At 32.5% G+C, this 14,503-nt stretch overlaps 2 protein-coding genes across 2 annotated transcripts; both read left to right on the forward strand.

Moving 5' to 3' along the window:
* Positions 1-4,939: 4,939 nt before the first annotated feature.
* On the forward strand, positions 4,940-10,836 carry LOC112735518 (uncharacterized). Its single transcript, XM_025785051.1, has 9 exons — positions 4,940-5,069; positions 5,301-5,450; positions 6,604-6,672; positions 7,253-7,309; positions 7,384-7,512; positions 8,477-8,610; positions 8,730-8,920; positions 9,043-9,965; positions 10,094-10,836. The coding sequence occupies exons 1-9, from the start codon at positions 4,940-4,942 to the stop codon at positions 10,834-10,836; spliced, it is 2,526 nt and encodes an 841-aa protein (XP_025640836.1).
* Positions 10,837-13,228: 2,392 nt separating this feature from the next.
* On the forward strand, positions 13,229-13,974 carry LOC112733889 (ubiquitin-ribosomal protein eS31 fusion protein). Its single transcript, XM_025782990.3, has one exon. It carries the CDS (start codon positions 13,349-13,351, stop codon positions 13,814-13,816), a length of 468 nt encoding a protein of 155 aa, XP_025638775.1. The 5' UTR covers positions 13,229-13,348; the 3' UTR covers positions 13,817-13,974.
* The last annotated feature ends 529 nt before the right edge of the window (positions 13,975-14,503 follow it).

The raw sequence follows: 14,503 nt of genomic DNA on the forward strand, positions 1-14,503 counted from the left end.
AGGGATCCTTGGATAATAGAACAAGGGTAAATGGGTGAGTCTCTTAAAATTCACAGACCTTTTTTGTTATAAAAAAATTTTGGATAGCTGTTCCATAATTTTTTAGACAGAATCCCTCAATGGATGGGACTAGAGATTTATTTGGAAGAAGAAATATATGGATATCAATCACAGGCAAAGAGAAGCAGAGGCAGACATCTAGTTTCAGCAGTGTTATTTTAATATATAAAATCTGATTGTCACCGAAGAGGGACTAACCTCTTTTTGAAAGATCAAGAAGGCCTAATACATTGTGAAACATGTTGGCATGAATCGTGGGTAAGAAAAAAAGACACTTCTGATCTCTGGACTTTTTTCCATTTTCAACACACAAGATATATTGAAATCATTTCAAATGCCAGACACCTTAACCAATTTTCAAAAGTCCATTTGAACTTTTTCGAAGAATGTCAAACCTACATGTCTGCCTTTTTTGGCCTAAAGAGTCTCCACTTTCAACATATGTTGTATAGACTGTATCAATAGCCTAAAAATTAAAATGAAATACACCCTAATGAACTCCCAAAAGTGGAGTTGAACTTATTTGTGAATTGTCAAACATACATGCTGATAGGATAGAAAGTTTTTGACTAATTTGTATAACAACAAGAAAAATCTTATCTAGGGATTTTATACCAATACCAAAACCAAGATAGATGGTATACTTTGACCCATAGCATATATTAAATAAACTTTGTGCACCCTTTTTCATACTGAAAAGTTTTTTGCACTAAATTGTTAATTGTGTGATCTCAAAACATTAAGATCCGGGTAGATAGGATAGATAAGCAATAGGATAATACGCTTTGACCCATAGCATATATCACATAAACGCCATACACTCTTTTGGATACTCAAAAAACTTTTAACACCAAATTGTTAATTGTCTTTTCTCATAAGACTGATATCTAGGTAGATAGGATAGATAGGTAATTGACTAATGCCAGGTTGAGTATCTGCCCAAAAAAGATCAAGAAAAGAAATTTTAAGGCACACTCATCAAAGATATTTCACCAAATAATTAATTATTAAGCAACAGAAATTTTATAAACTTGCATCAGTAAAACAAAAAAGCAAACCATTTACAATGTTTAGAACCCACCACTAATGTGTTAGGATTGATCAATAGCCTCCATCACCAACAACGTCATACATGATTAGTAAAATGAATAGTGATCATAACTAAATAATTATCATTAAAATATATAGTGAGAATTTAAGTTGATAATAGGTCAAATCTATATATATTTATGCCATCTAAAATAGATTAGCATGTGTATTCAGTTAAATCGCTAGATGTTATAATATTCAATCACTTAAAAACATCAATTTTGACCGTTGGATTATAGCAACTATTTATGGCTTTTAAGATTTTGGAAATATTTGTAGCAGGTCATTAGATATAAAGTTTATGTATAAAATACTATATATGCAAGTCCTACTAATGCATATACCAAAACCTAGCTAAATAGAAGTAAGTCTCATCATTACCAATGCGCTCAAAATCTGAAGTATAACGTGTTGATTTCATAATCAGAGACATATATAAAAATATAGGTATGATCTAAATGTGTGCAATAATTATCTTTAGCAATAACAAAAGAGATTTATCTTAGTCACTATATATAAATATTTGATCTTAGCCCTACTAGATTAATATAATTTTAACACATTGTTGAGTTTTTTATTTATTAAACATAAAAAATAAACACTCTAATGGAATTATATTAGTTGCCAGGGGTAATATCAAATAATATAGTTTCAAGAATATATTTAATAACAGAAAAAATATTTCAGATGGTGGGGCAAAACTTATCAATTGAATAAAGTCTTATTATGTCATTTCCAGTTCCCTTAGGCGGTGAACTTTATTTTGATTGCATGCTAAAGACAATCTAAATTTAATTAATATATTAAAATAATGATCAGTTGTTTATTCTTTTGATGATTTAGTCCAAACATGACTAATTAAAAGATATACGATGTCAAATACACATAAATTTATAAAAACAAGGCTTTAGTGTTTAGGATTACAACAAGATATATTTCTTATTAGGGTAATGATTGGACATTTTAGCTATATCATTTTGGTTGTTGTGCCACTATGTAAAACTAAATTGACTAATGACCTATGGATAAAGATTATAAACAACTGGCTAAATTTGATTTGATATGTAGTATCTCTACAAGGATAAAGTTAGGGAACCCATATCATATCAAATAGACCCTAATTCATCTTGACACGTCAAAAATTTTTTTGACTATAATTGTAAATTGTCTAATCTCACGAGCTTCATATCCAATTAAATGTGATGGATAAGCATTTAGACTAATGGGCTCTATATGGAATTCTATGAGATAATAGCTAGAAGGTAATTTTACACTACTCCCAGTAGTTTTACGAGACTGAAAAAATTTTTTTAATAAAAATAATACAAAACTTCAGCAAAATTATTTAAATACTAATACAAAGAGTACACGATATAATGGTATATATTGATATATGTCTTCATCTCAGGTGGGCAAAATAGGCAATATTTAAATTTCATTCAAGACTACAAAATTCTTTCATTGGCAAGAGCCAATTATGAGTAAACATTTATATAAATTCCATGAAACTCAAATTAGTTAGTGCCAAACCAACACTCTGTTCTATCTCACTAAAAGGTTTTTGTAAAAACTTCACAAATTGTGTTTCCATAATGAGTGACTCTTCACTTATGTGTGTTAAACTTCCACATCTAGCTGACGAGCTTATATGTAGGATCATTGCGAAAACAGATCCCAAGACGGCTGGGAGGTGTAGGAGCTTGAGCAAGGGTTGGAACTTCAAACTTTGCACACCATTGTTCTTGAAGGAACACTTTAGAGAAAATAAGGATCGCAACAGGAGTGTCATCATCGGGATCGGTTACCCCCCGAGTGATGAAAACTCTATATGGTTTGTAAGAGCTTTTTTGGACTCTGGTCGTCAGGTATTCGATGTACCCATAGATATCAACCAGTATGGGTTTTACGCATTAATCGGTTCCGACCATGAAAATGTTTGCTTGAGGATTTCAATGTGTGGCCTAAACTCACGCCTACTCATTCGGAACCCTCTCACCCGTAAGAGGCGATATGCAAGAGATGAAGCCAGCACGCATGCCGGTCACGCTCTGTCACTTTATGCATTTGGGTTCTTGCACGACACGGTAGAGTATCAGATATCCATGCTTACAAGAAGTTTTATTCTCTAAGAACTCTTTCTTGGTCTTTGTATACATCATTTGAAAGGGATTGGACTCATTCCGGGACCTTTGAAACCAGTGTGCAGAAGATCGGTCCTAAGTATGTTATAAATGAAGGAATTTTTTACTGGATAGGGTGGGCAGGACCTAATTTAGTGGAGGCAGACTCAATAGTTACTTTCAATCTTCTTCAAAGGATGTTTCATGAAGCTTTCATTCCCGTCCAAGTGAAATCTGATTACCACGCATTGACCAATTTCAATGATGGTGTTGGTTTTGTAATATATCATAACATTGGGTTCACAAGGCAGGTCATCATTTGGCAACTGAAAAGTGATTGGGATTCAAATCTCAATTGGGAGAAGATGATCAGGGTGTCTGGATTTAGCATTCCATATACTCCAACCCTGTTTGTTGGCAAGGACATAATATCAGTTTTGGAAGCTAGAAGTGGCCATGGCTATTCAAATGACTCAGAAGCAACTGATGTTATTCTTTCAAGGCTTAGGTACATGGAGGGTAGGAGAGAGAATTTGGTCCACCGCACTTGGCACGAACATGTCAATGTAAAAACAATCACACTGCATTCTGAAGGGCTCTTCATGGTTTAATATCGAATTGTGATTTTTAGTTGATTTATCATTTTGAAAGTTATGTTGTTCTGTCTATTAGATGTTGTAAAAGTTGTTATTATAGCAGTATGTTCCTAGGTGTGAAAATGTCTAAGCTTAATTAGGGTTCATCAATTTATGTCTCATGTACTTTTAAATTTTGTTGTTGTACTAGAGTTACCTCAATTAGGTATTGGATAGATGAACAATATCGATGAGGCATTATGCGACAATACCCCGTAAATTTTTTATATTTTTATTGATGTCTATCAATGAACTACTTATCTAAATATGAAGTAATTCTATTGATGATAAATACCTTGCAAGTGTGTAACCGTCTACCATCACATGTTAATGCAAGCTAATAATGAAACAAACAAAGAATAGTGCATATTAGCACATATATCATATTGCTTAAAGCCAAAAAGGCTGAAAATCCCAAGAATTATGATAAATAAGATATTATAATCAACTTATTAGAATAATAGATATAAATAGAGTTTAGGTGATATGACAATCAACGTTGTGTTAATTTTTAAAAATGACAATTCAATTAGATTAAGCTACATAAAAAAAAGGAGTTGACACATGGGGTTTTTCAAGTGTAGCTCAAGTAAAACAAAGATATTCAGATTAACTAGACACCAATGGTTGACTGAAACACTTGACTATCTTATTTTAGTTAGAATAATCTTAATGTTGACTGCATAAATAGGTAAAATGAACTGCAGAGGAGGGTTACTCATAATAAGTACATGAAAGGAAATATTTAGGACTGGATGAAGAGAAATTATTTGAAAAATATAGAGCTATGGTCTAACATAATGCATGACCTTAGGTTTTCAATAGCACAAGTTCATAGACAACACACATAATGGTAGTATTGAGCTCATTATTCTAAACTTACACATAGAAGAGCTTGGTTCACCACACACAACTAAAAAAAATAATTTCATACTGCCTCAGAAAAACTTAAGCAACAAGATGGAGACTGAATATGTGAAAACTGCACATATGTAACATGAGATAGTATTCACACTACTATTTTTCAGTTAAGTGATGGGTAGTCAAACAAAATCAGACCAGAAGAAGATTAGTGTTCATATTTCGAATGAAAAATGTGCAAATAGCACAGGTTGCAGGTTCCCTTTGGAAGAGATCCAAAACCCTTCAGATTTTAACACTCAAAGTAAAACTTTTTATTATATATTTAAACCAGCAAATGAGTCTAGCCATACTACAAATTGCCATCAAATGCAACAACCACTTTCATAAGAGTCATGTCATATTCAAAAGTGTAAATAATTATGTCTTCATTGTTACACGGAAATAGTAGCTAAATCCAAGTACTTTTAGCCATTCACTTATGTATAATATTATTCAGATTCACTATATTTTCTTAACTGTATGAGATGTACAGTTGAAGAAAGTTGTGGCTTATCAAACAATAAGCGAAAGGTGGATGAATACTGGAATAGTCATTGGACAAGCATGGCAAACATGACAGTTAGCAGTTTTGTAATAGCAGAAACAAATCACCACTATGGACTCAAGGACTCTCCACCTACAGGTATGTATTTATTGAAAATTTAGCTGTGAATAAGAAAGTTTTACCAAGTTCAGAAATGACATGTGAAAAGGAGTATTCATCCATAATATGCAAGCATATAAACAATTATAAAAGCCATAATGGGATGAATATGAGAAGAGCTGTTATGAGGTTAGTAACAACTGTTGCAGATATGAGACCAATTGCACAGACAATGTTAGTGGGAGAATCACCCAACACTATACAGAGCACAAATAAAATCTCTCACAGAGCAAGTACTACGAATGTAGAGGCTATCTACATTAATGAGAATTACAGAATAAATACAATGGAGGAATGTCAGGTTTTAGGAAACATTCGGCTAGCACAAAGTACAATATTAAGTGGATGAAACCATATTATTCAGATTAAGTCGTTACCATTACTTTTACCATGAACAACTAACGGGGCAACATGTTTACATCATCAGATCTCGGGAGGCATTTTAGGATGGAATGGACATTGAAATTAGTGAAGAAAAGAAAGTGCCTAGGAGTTGCTCACCATCAAGGTAAACTTACAAGGAAATTTAATTTACTAAAGTCGATTAAAGTGATATTTTTAAAGAAAACATCATCAGAGTGTTGCATATGAGTTATATGGTACAATTTAGATAAATCAATTAGGATAAATCATAAATAGAATGTTATACCAAAATATAGTTCATAACTCATAGGAAATAGCATTAACCGCTCAATTTATGCATAAAATTTACACTTTTTGATAAGATGTTTATAAAATTTTATACAGCCTCTCCAATAATGTTTACAAGTCCCCTAACAGATGGATTGAGCCAACAAATCTACTCTATTACTTAATGTAATCAATGGGCAGTAATATATTCAAATTAGTGTGTGTTTGTGTGTGTATAGAATAGAAGAGTGATATGTATTATTCACCATCAAGGTAAACTTACAATGAAAGATATTTGACTAAACTGGAGATGCATGACCGCTAATGACAACATATAAAGAGAGTATAGCATATAAGTTATATTGTACAATTTTTTACTAAGGGATTAGGTTAATCAAACACGTACATTTATAGATTCCAAAAAGCATAGGAAATAGCATTAACCTCTTAGTCTATGCTTAAATTGAGACATATTGTCAATATGTTCATTCATTTTATGTAGCATCTCTAATAGCTAATACAAGTCCCCTAACCGAGGGATTGAGCCAACAAATGTGCTCCATCAGTTCAGGTAATTAATAAACTAAAATTAAAAATTTGGGTTAGTGTATATAAGTATAATAGATGAAAATACATTGGTTTGTGCATGGAATATAATGTGTGTGGAAGAAGATTATAGAAGATTCAGTTCAGAAGATAAGGAAAATCATTTACAGGGCATGGCATGTGAAATGTGTATAGAGCAACAAGATTTGAATGGGAGCTTGCAAAACTATATACAAACCAATGATTGTACTAATTTGCGGCCAGGAACTACTTTTGGTATATAATCTATGCCATCAAGAGGTTAGTCTATTCTATTTAAAATAATCAGATTTTCTAAAATATGATGCTCTTTGTAAGATATAAAGAAATAAAATTCTTGAGCAGAGGCAACAGGACTTGCTAGGAATGAAAGAGTACTCAAACTAGCTAACAAAAAGCTGGCCAGAGTAGCTCAGACACAAAAAGGTAAAGATTATTTGTTTAGATATCTAATTTCAATCACTACATTTACTTTGTATTGTCAATTAGACATTCTTATAGTTGCCTAACAATGATTACATATAAGCATATTAAATGGTGTATATTGTTGATTTTATTCGCTGTAGGGACAAACTCTACAATTACAGTGGATAGAACTGCATCGGGCTGCACTTCTGCTCAAGGTAACACACAATAACTAAAATGTGGGTCAAAGTTATAAATTCAAATATTTTTATAAACACATGTGAATTATAAGAATCAAGTGATAACGGAAAGGGTGCACATACAGGGGAGTCATTGTCAGAATCACTTATTAATAAAGCAGTTTTAGTTGACCTGATTAATACATCAACTGATGACATGCAATGGAACACGCAAATACAAGGTGAATAGAGAAAAAAAAATATACACTTTTATCTTTTCAAACATCAGCTATCAAATAACTTATCTATAGTGATTTATTAAATAGAAATTTGACTGCATATTACATGTAATAGAGGAAAGGAGAGCTGCTAGAAGGGATAGAAGGCAAAAAAATGCAAAGAGCAAGACAAACTGAGGATTTGCCTATCGAGCTAGGTGTGCAAAGATATCTTTATACTATGTTAATGTGACTGGATGTGCTGCAGTCATTAATAATTTTTGCAGTGAAACATGTCATGAGTAGATTAGTAGTAATTAAGAATATGAGTTAGAACTAATTATATATAATCTAAGCAAGTTTTTCGTTGTGGATTGAAATGTTTTTATTCCTGAATACTATACTAGGCAGAGGTAACTAGCTACATGTAAGCAATGTTAATCAACAAAGTTTCCAAAGTTATTCAGCAGTACAATATATATATGTAGATTGATACGGGCTTTATTTATATCCAATGTATCAATGGATTGAGTCACAAATTTTGGATGAAAATTTGCAGCAATTACAAAAACACAAAGAACTATGCCAGCTAAAAAAATGATTGCACCAGAAAGAGTGGTATGTAGTTAACGTTTGAGCGATATGATTTTCTAACCCTACTTAATATGTCCACTCATTCTGATTTTATCCACACTTATGTTACAATCAATCATGGATTGCTTAATTAATTGTATCGAATTATACTAATGGTTAAGATATAAAACACTATATATTTGTCCTTTGCAAGCACAACAGAATTTGAAAACTCAAACTATTCTGTCAGGTAAAAAAAATCCAGAAGGGCCAACAGAGACGTGTCTGCCATTGAATAGCATAATACGGGTATGATTCAATTAAAAGTTCTTAAATAAGTGGGTCAATTGAACTAAAAATTTTAGGCACCATATCATAATTACTTATGAGTGCTAAATATTCTATACCAATGTAGAATACATGCACATGGATAGCACATTTTATGAGTGTGAACATTGCAATAATGCTCTTTTTTGGTATGATGAGAGGTCAAACAAAAGCTATAACTCAACTGAACCAAAATTCAAATTATGTTGTAATGGAGGAAAGGTTCAAAACTTCCACAACTACAAGAAGCCCCCAAAGTGCTATATGAGTTGTTGTTCAATAATAGTACAAAGAGCAAGCATTTCCGAGACAATATAAGATCTTATAATAGCATGTTCCAGTTTACATCAATGGGTGCGAAGATAGACCATGGTGTAACTACTTCTAGAGGCCCACCAACATTTATTCTTTCCGGTGAGAACTACCACCTAATGGGTAGTCTAATACCACCAGCAGGAAACCGCCCCAAATTTGCACAACTGTATGTCTTTGATACCCAGAATGAGGTTCAAAATCGCATGGTCGCTATTCGGTAAGTAGCAGAACCATAATATCATACTATTGGTGTATATTATTTAGAACATCTAAAAATAACTTTTAAAATGTATTGATCGCACTGATTTCTCTTTCTGATTATATCATACGTATATGTAGCGGTGAAAATAACAAAGAGATACATGAAGATATTGTTAGAGACTTTAAAAAGATGTTGGATGAGAACAACGTATTGGTGAGGGCGTTTCGTATGGCCAGAGAGTCAGTCGCCAAAGATGCAAATACCACAATCAAGCTTAGGCTATTAGGGAAGCGAGAAAAGGATGGTAGAAGATACAATTTGCCTTTGACAAATGAAGTTGCAGCACTAATTGTTGGTGATTTTGATATATACAAGATAGATAGAGACATCGTGGTTGAAACACAAACTGAAAAATTACAAAGGATTAATCAACTCAATCCGACTTACCTAGGATTACAGTATCCTTTGTTATATCCCTATGGGGAGGATGGTTACAAGGAAGATATACCACTTAATAACCGTAATCAGAATGCTGGTAAAAGGCGTCAGGAAGTATCAATAAGAGAATTTTTCGCATTTAGAATACAAGAAAAGTTAGCAGATGGATCTCCCTTACTATACTCTAGGCAATTGTTCCAACAATTTTTGGTCGATGGGTACCCAATGATTGAATCGTCGCAGCTAAGCTTTATACGACTATATCAGGAGAAATTTAGATGTGAGATATACAAAAGAATAAAGGAAGCAGTTCTTAGTGGGGAAACAACACCATCATCGCGTGGCAAATGTATTATACTACCATCATCATTCACAGGTGGTCCAAGGTATACGATTCAAAACTACCAAGACGCAATGGCGATATGTAAGGTTGTTGGTTATCCAGATCTATTCATTACCTTCACATGCAATTCCAAGTGGCCCGAGGTCGAAGAGTTTATTAAGAACAAAGAATTAAATCCAGAGGATAGACCAGACATAGTTTGCAGGGCATTCAAGGCTAAATTGGATTTATTGATTAAAGATATCAGAGTGAACAAGATTTTTGGAAGAGTTTCTGCAGGTAATTTAGCTATGTACATCTTTATGATACGATAAGATAAGGAACTAAATACAGATTTTTTCATGTTCCATTATCTATGTTATCATGTTTATTAGGTTGAACTAATACATGACATATCACTGTTGCAGTTGTGTATACAATTGAATTCCAGAAACGTGGACTACCACACGCACATATACTTTTGTTCTTACATAAGGATGACAAGTATCCGACAGCCGAGGATATTGATAAAATAATATCAGCTGAGATACCAGATAAGGAACTAGATCCTGAATACTTTGAAGTAGTACAAAAGCATATGATACATGGACCATGCGGGTTGGCTAGGAAAGATTCACCATGCATGGAGAATGGTAAATGTATTCGTCACTTTCCCAAGAGATTTCTCGTGCACACAACTGTCGATGATGATGGTTATCTGATTTATAGACGTAGGGAAGATGGAAGAACTATCAATAAGTTGGGGGTGGATCTTGATAACCGTTTTGTGGTTCCACACAACAAGCTACTGCTTATGAGGTATGAGACTCACATAAATGTTGAGTGGTGTAACCAATCAAAATTAATTAAGTATTTGTTCAAATATGTCAACAAAGGTCATGATCGTGTGACAACTTTGTTCTATAAGAGTGCTACAGAAAGTGCTGAACTAGATGAATATGACGAGGTGAGCATGTATTATGATTGTAGGTACATATCTCCATGTGAAGCAGCTTGGAGGATATTTGGTTTTAACATACATTATAGAGATCCATTAGTTGTAAGATTAGGGTTTCACTTACCCGATGAACAGAATATAATATTTAAAGACCATGAAAACCTAGATGATGTTATAAAACAAGCATCTGTGAAGGAGTCTATGTTCCTATGATGGTTTCCAGCAAACAAGGATTACACAGAAGCAAAGTCACTAACATATTCAGAGCTACCTACGAAGTTTGTGTGGAAAGCGAGTGAAAAGGCGTGGTTGCCTCGAAAAACACATTCTGTTATTGGAAGGATTTTTTATATTCCTCCAGGATCAGATGAATATTATTACCTAAAACTACTACTCAATTACGTCAGCGGACCAACTTCACATGAGGAGATTAGGTCTATAGATGGTGTTGTGTATTCGACATTCAAAGAGGCATGTTATGCACGTGATCTGCTTGATGATGACAAGGAATATATAAATGCTTTAGAGGAAGCGAGTCATTGGAGATCAGGAACGTATTTGAGAAAACTTTTTACAACACTGTTATTTTCCAATTTCATGGAATCACCGGAGCATGTTTGGAAAAAGATGTGGACTATTTTATGCGATTTTACTAATGTATCCATGGATTATTTTTTTAAATATGCACACAAAAAAAGTAGTCACCAAAATATGCAAAAACATTTTAGTAATGTCCACATAGTAATCAAAACGTGCAAAGCCATTTTACTAATGTCCACTAAATAGAAATGCATATCAATTCATTTATGGTGTCTGCGAAATAAGTAATGGACAGCTGACACACGCATAATGGAACTCATGCAAAATGAAGTTGTTGGCCATTCCTTATCTAGCGCAGGCAAAATAAACTAGTGAACTAATTATTAAGTTAAGAGTAAATGTTCTTTTCGATCCCTAACTATTTGTCCGATCGATTTTTCACCTTCTAAAAAATCTAAAAATCTAAATCGGTCCCTATCTATTTGGATATATGTACGTTCCAGTTCCTGGTTAGGGACCGAAAAGGGCATTTACTCAAAGTAGATAGGAACTGAAACGTACATATATCAAAGTAGATAGGGACCGATTTGAATTTTTAGATTTCTTAGGAGGTGGGAAGTTCCATCGGGCAAATAGTTAGGGACTGCAAATACGTTAAAGACGATATATAAGAGTGCATTTAAGTTTTTTGAACACAGTTCTTTGTTGTTTGGTAATTTTTTCTCTCTAAACGTAGAAGTGATTTTGCATAAATGTATTTATTTGAAGCAAAAAATTGTAACTTCTGCCTTTACTTAACGTGCGTTTAGGTTTGTTGCTGGCAATTATTGGTTTTAATAATTTTTTTCATCGTTTTTTATCATTTTTAATATTTTCTTTTATATTTTGATTTTTTTTATTAAATTTTTTGTTGTAATTTTGTTATAATATGAATTATTAATTTTATTAAAAAGGACAAAGTAAATAAAAAAACTGATCATACATAATAATAGAGTCATAAGTAATAAAATTTTATCGTCCAAAACAATACTAAATAAAAGAATACTGAAAGTATTAAAATAATTATAGAATATTTTTTGTTTGATATTGTAAAATTTATCATTGTAATTTTTGTGCATTATTTATTATTCTAATATTTTTATAATATGTATTATTGTTCCTATTAGAAATGATAAATTAAATAAAAATTAATTATAAATAATAATAAAAATATAACTAGTAAAAAGTTAGAATCTACAACAATAATAAAAATAAGATTATTGAGAATATTTAAAAAGAGTATTATAATATATTATTTTATATGTTATTTTTAATTTAATAAATAAAATATTAATTTTTATTATAAAAAAATATTTAAAAAATTGTCTATTTTTATATGTTATTTTTAATTTCATAAATAAAATTATTATTATTATTATTATTATTATTATTATTATTATTATTATTATTATAGGTTAATAGTTAAATTAGTCCTTAAAAGATAAAGCATTCTTTATATTCGTCCCTAAAAATTTTTTTCAATTAAATTGATCATTTAAAGATTACGAATTAATCATATCTATCATTCAGTTATTCCACTCACAATTTTCATCAACTATTGATGATATAAAATGTTAACTGATAGCATACATGACACATAACATATTCAATTAGACGTTAACTAAATATATTTTCGAAAATCTATCAATTTAGTCACTAGGTCATATGAGAATAGGATTTTTGTAATTGGAGAAGATGACTAGATTAATAAATTTTTATAAATATATTTGGTCAATATCCAATTAGATATATCCGGTATTATATATGTTATCAATTAACTTTTTACAACATCAATCTTTAAAAAAAAATTGTTAATATAGTAATTGGAGGAGAATATGATTAATTCGTAATCTTTAAAAAATTAATTTAATTAAAAAAATTCTTTCAAAACTAAATTTAAAAAATAGCTTATCTTTTAGAGACTAATTTGACTAATAATAATAATAATAATAATAATAATAATAATAATAATAATAATAATAATAATAATGGCCCATTTAATAATGGGCCTCCAACTAGCTAACAGCAGCCCACCCAAAAGAACATCACTCAAACCCTAACCCTAATAAGCCTCTCACCATATGAACTTTCCGCTTCCAAGTTCATTGAGTTCCAGCGTAGCTTCCTGCTTCTCCCATCCGCAAAGATGCAGATCTTCGTGAAAACCCTAACGGGGAAGACCATCACCCTCGAGGTGGAGTCTTCCGACACCATCGACAACGTCAAGGCCAAGATCCAGGACAAGGAAGGCATTCCACCGGACCAGCAGCGTCTCATCTTCGCCGGCAAGCAGCTCGAGGACGGTCGCACCCTCGCCGACTACAACATCCAGAAGGAGTCCACCCTCCACCTTGTCCTCCGCCTCCGCGGTGGCGCCAAGAAGAGGAAGAAGAAGACCTACACCAAGCCTAAGAAGATCAAGCACAAGCATAAGAAGGTGAAGCTCGCCATCCTTCAGTTCTATAAGATCGATGACAGTGGTAAGGTTCAGAGGCTTAGGAAGGAGTGCCCTAACGCTGAGTGCGGTGCTGGAACTTTCATGGCCAACCACTTTGATCGCCATTACTGCGGAAAGTGTGGCCTCACCTATGTTTACCAGAAGGCTGCTGCGTAATTTCGTTTAATTTTCTGTTATTTAGGGTTTTACTCTTTAAATTTTAATTTCTCATGTGTTAATTTCGGGTTCTATTCGGTGTTTCGGTTTTGGAACGAGACTGCTATTTTAAAGGTTTAAATTTTGAGGATTTTTATGTGATTATATTTCTTTTGCGATTTTGTTTTGTTCTGCCCTACGAATTAATGGTTTGTTGAGGTTAGCTTATTAGATTCTCAGTATTTTGTTTGCTTAATATTATTTTTGGGTGCTATGGAATTATCAATTATCGAATAGAATGGAACATGACAGATTGAGCTTTTAAGCGGGGCTATGATTGCAAGTACTTCCCTTGTGCTTCAATTTTAAGCTTCAAATGTCTCTGCACCTGAAAAATTATGATCCAAATTGATTCAACATATTATGCTCCAATTTCAATTTCGATTATATATTATTTTATAAGGTATTGGTAGCTAATTAAGCTACCTACCTCAATTTGCTCATCAAGTTTCTTCTGTACTTCCATTTGCATATGGAGTGCCTCAGCAATTTGCATGCTTCTGTTGAAATTTTTAATACCAATTAGAAAAAACATTCAACTACTTTGATCAATTTTCTAACTATTATAATTATTACTCACTCATCTCATTCTGTGTCCCAATACCTTCTTCCCTGCTGCTACAAGGACCTTCACTGTTCTTCATTTCT

Source organism: Arachis hypogaea, chromosome 13 (assembly GCF_003086295.3).
Source record: "Arachis hypogaea cultivar Tifrunner chromosome 13, arahy.Tifrunner.gnm2.J5K5, whole genome shotgun sequence".
NCBI classification, from domain to species: Eukaryota; Viridiplantae; Streptophyta; class Magnoliopsida; order Fabales; family Fabaceae; genus Arachis; species Arachis hypogaea.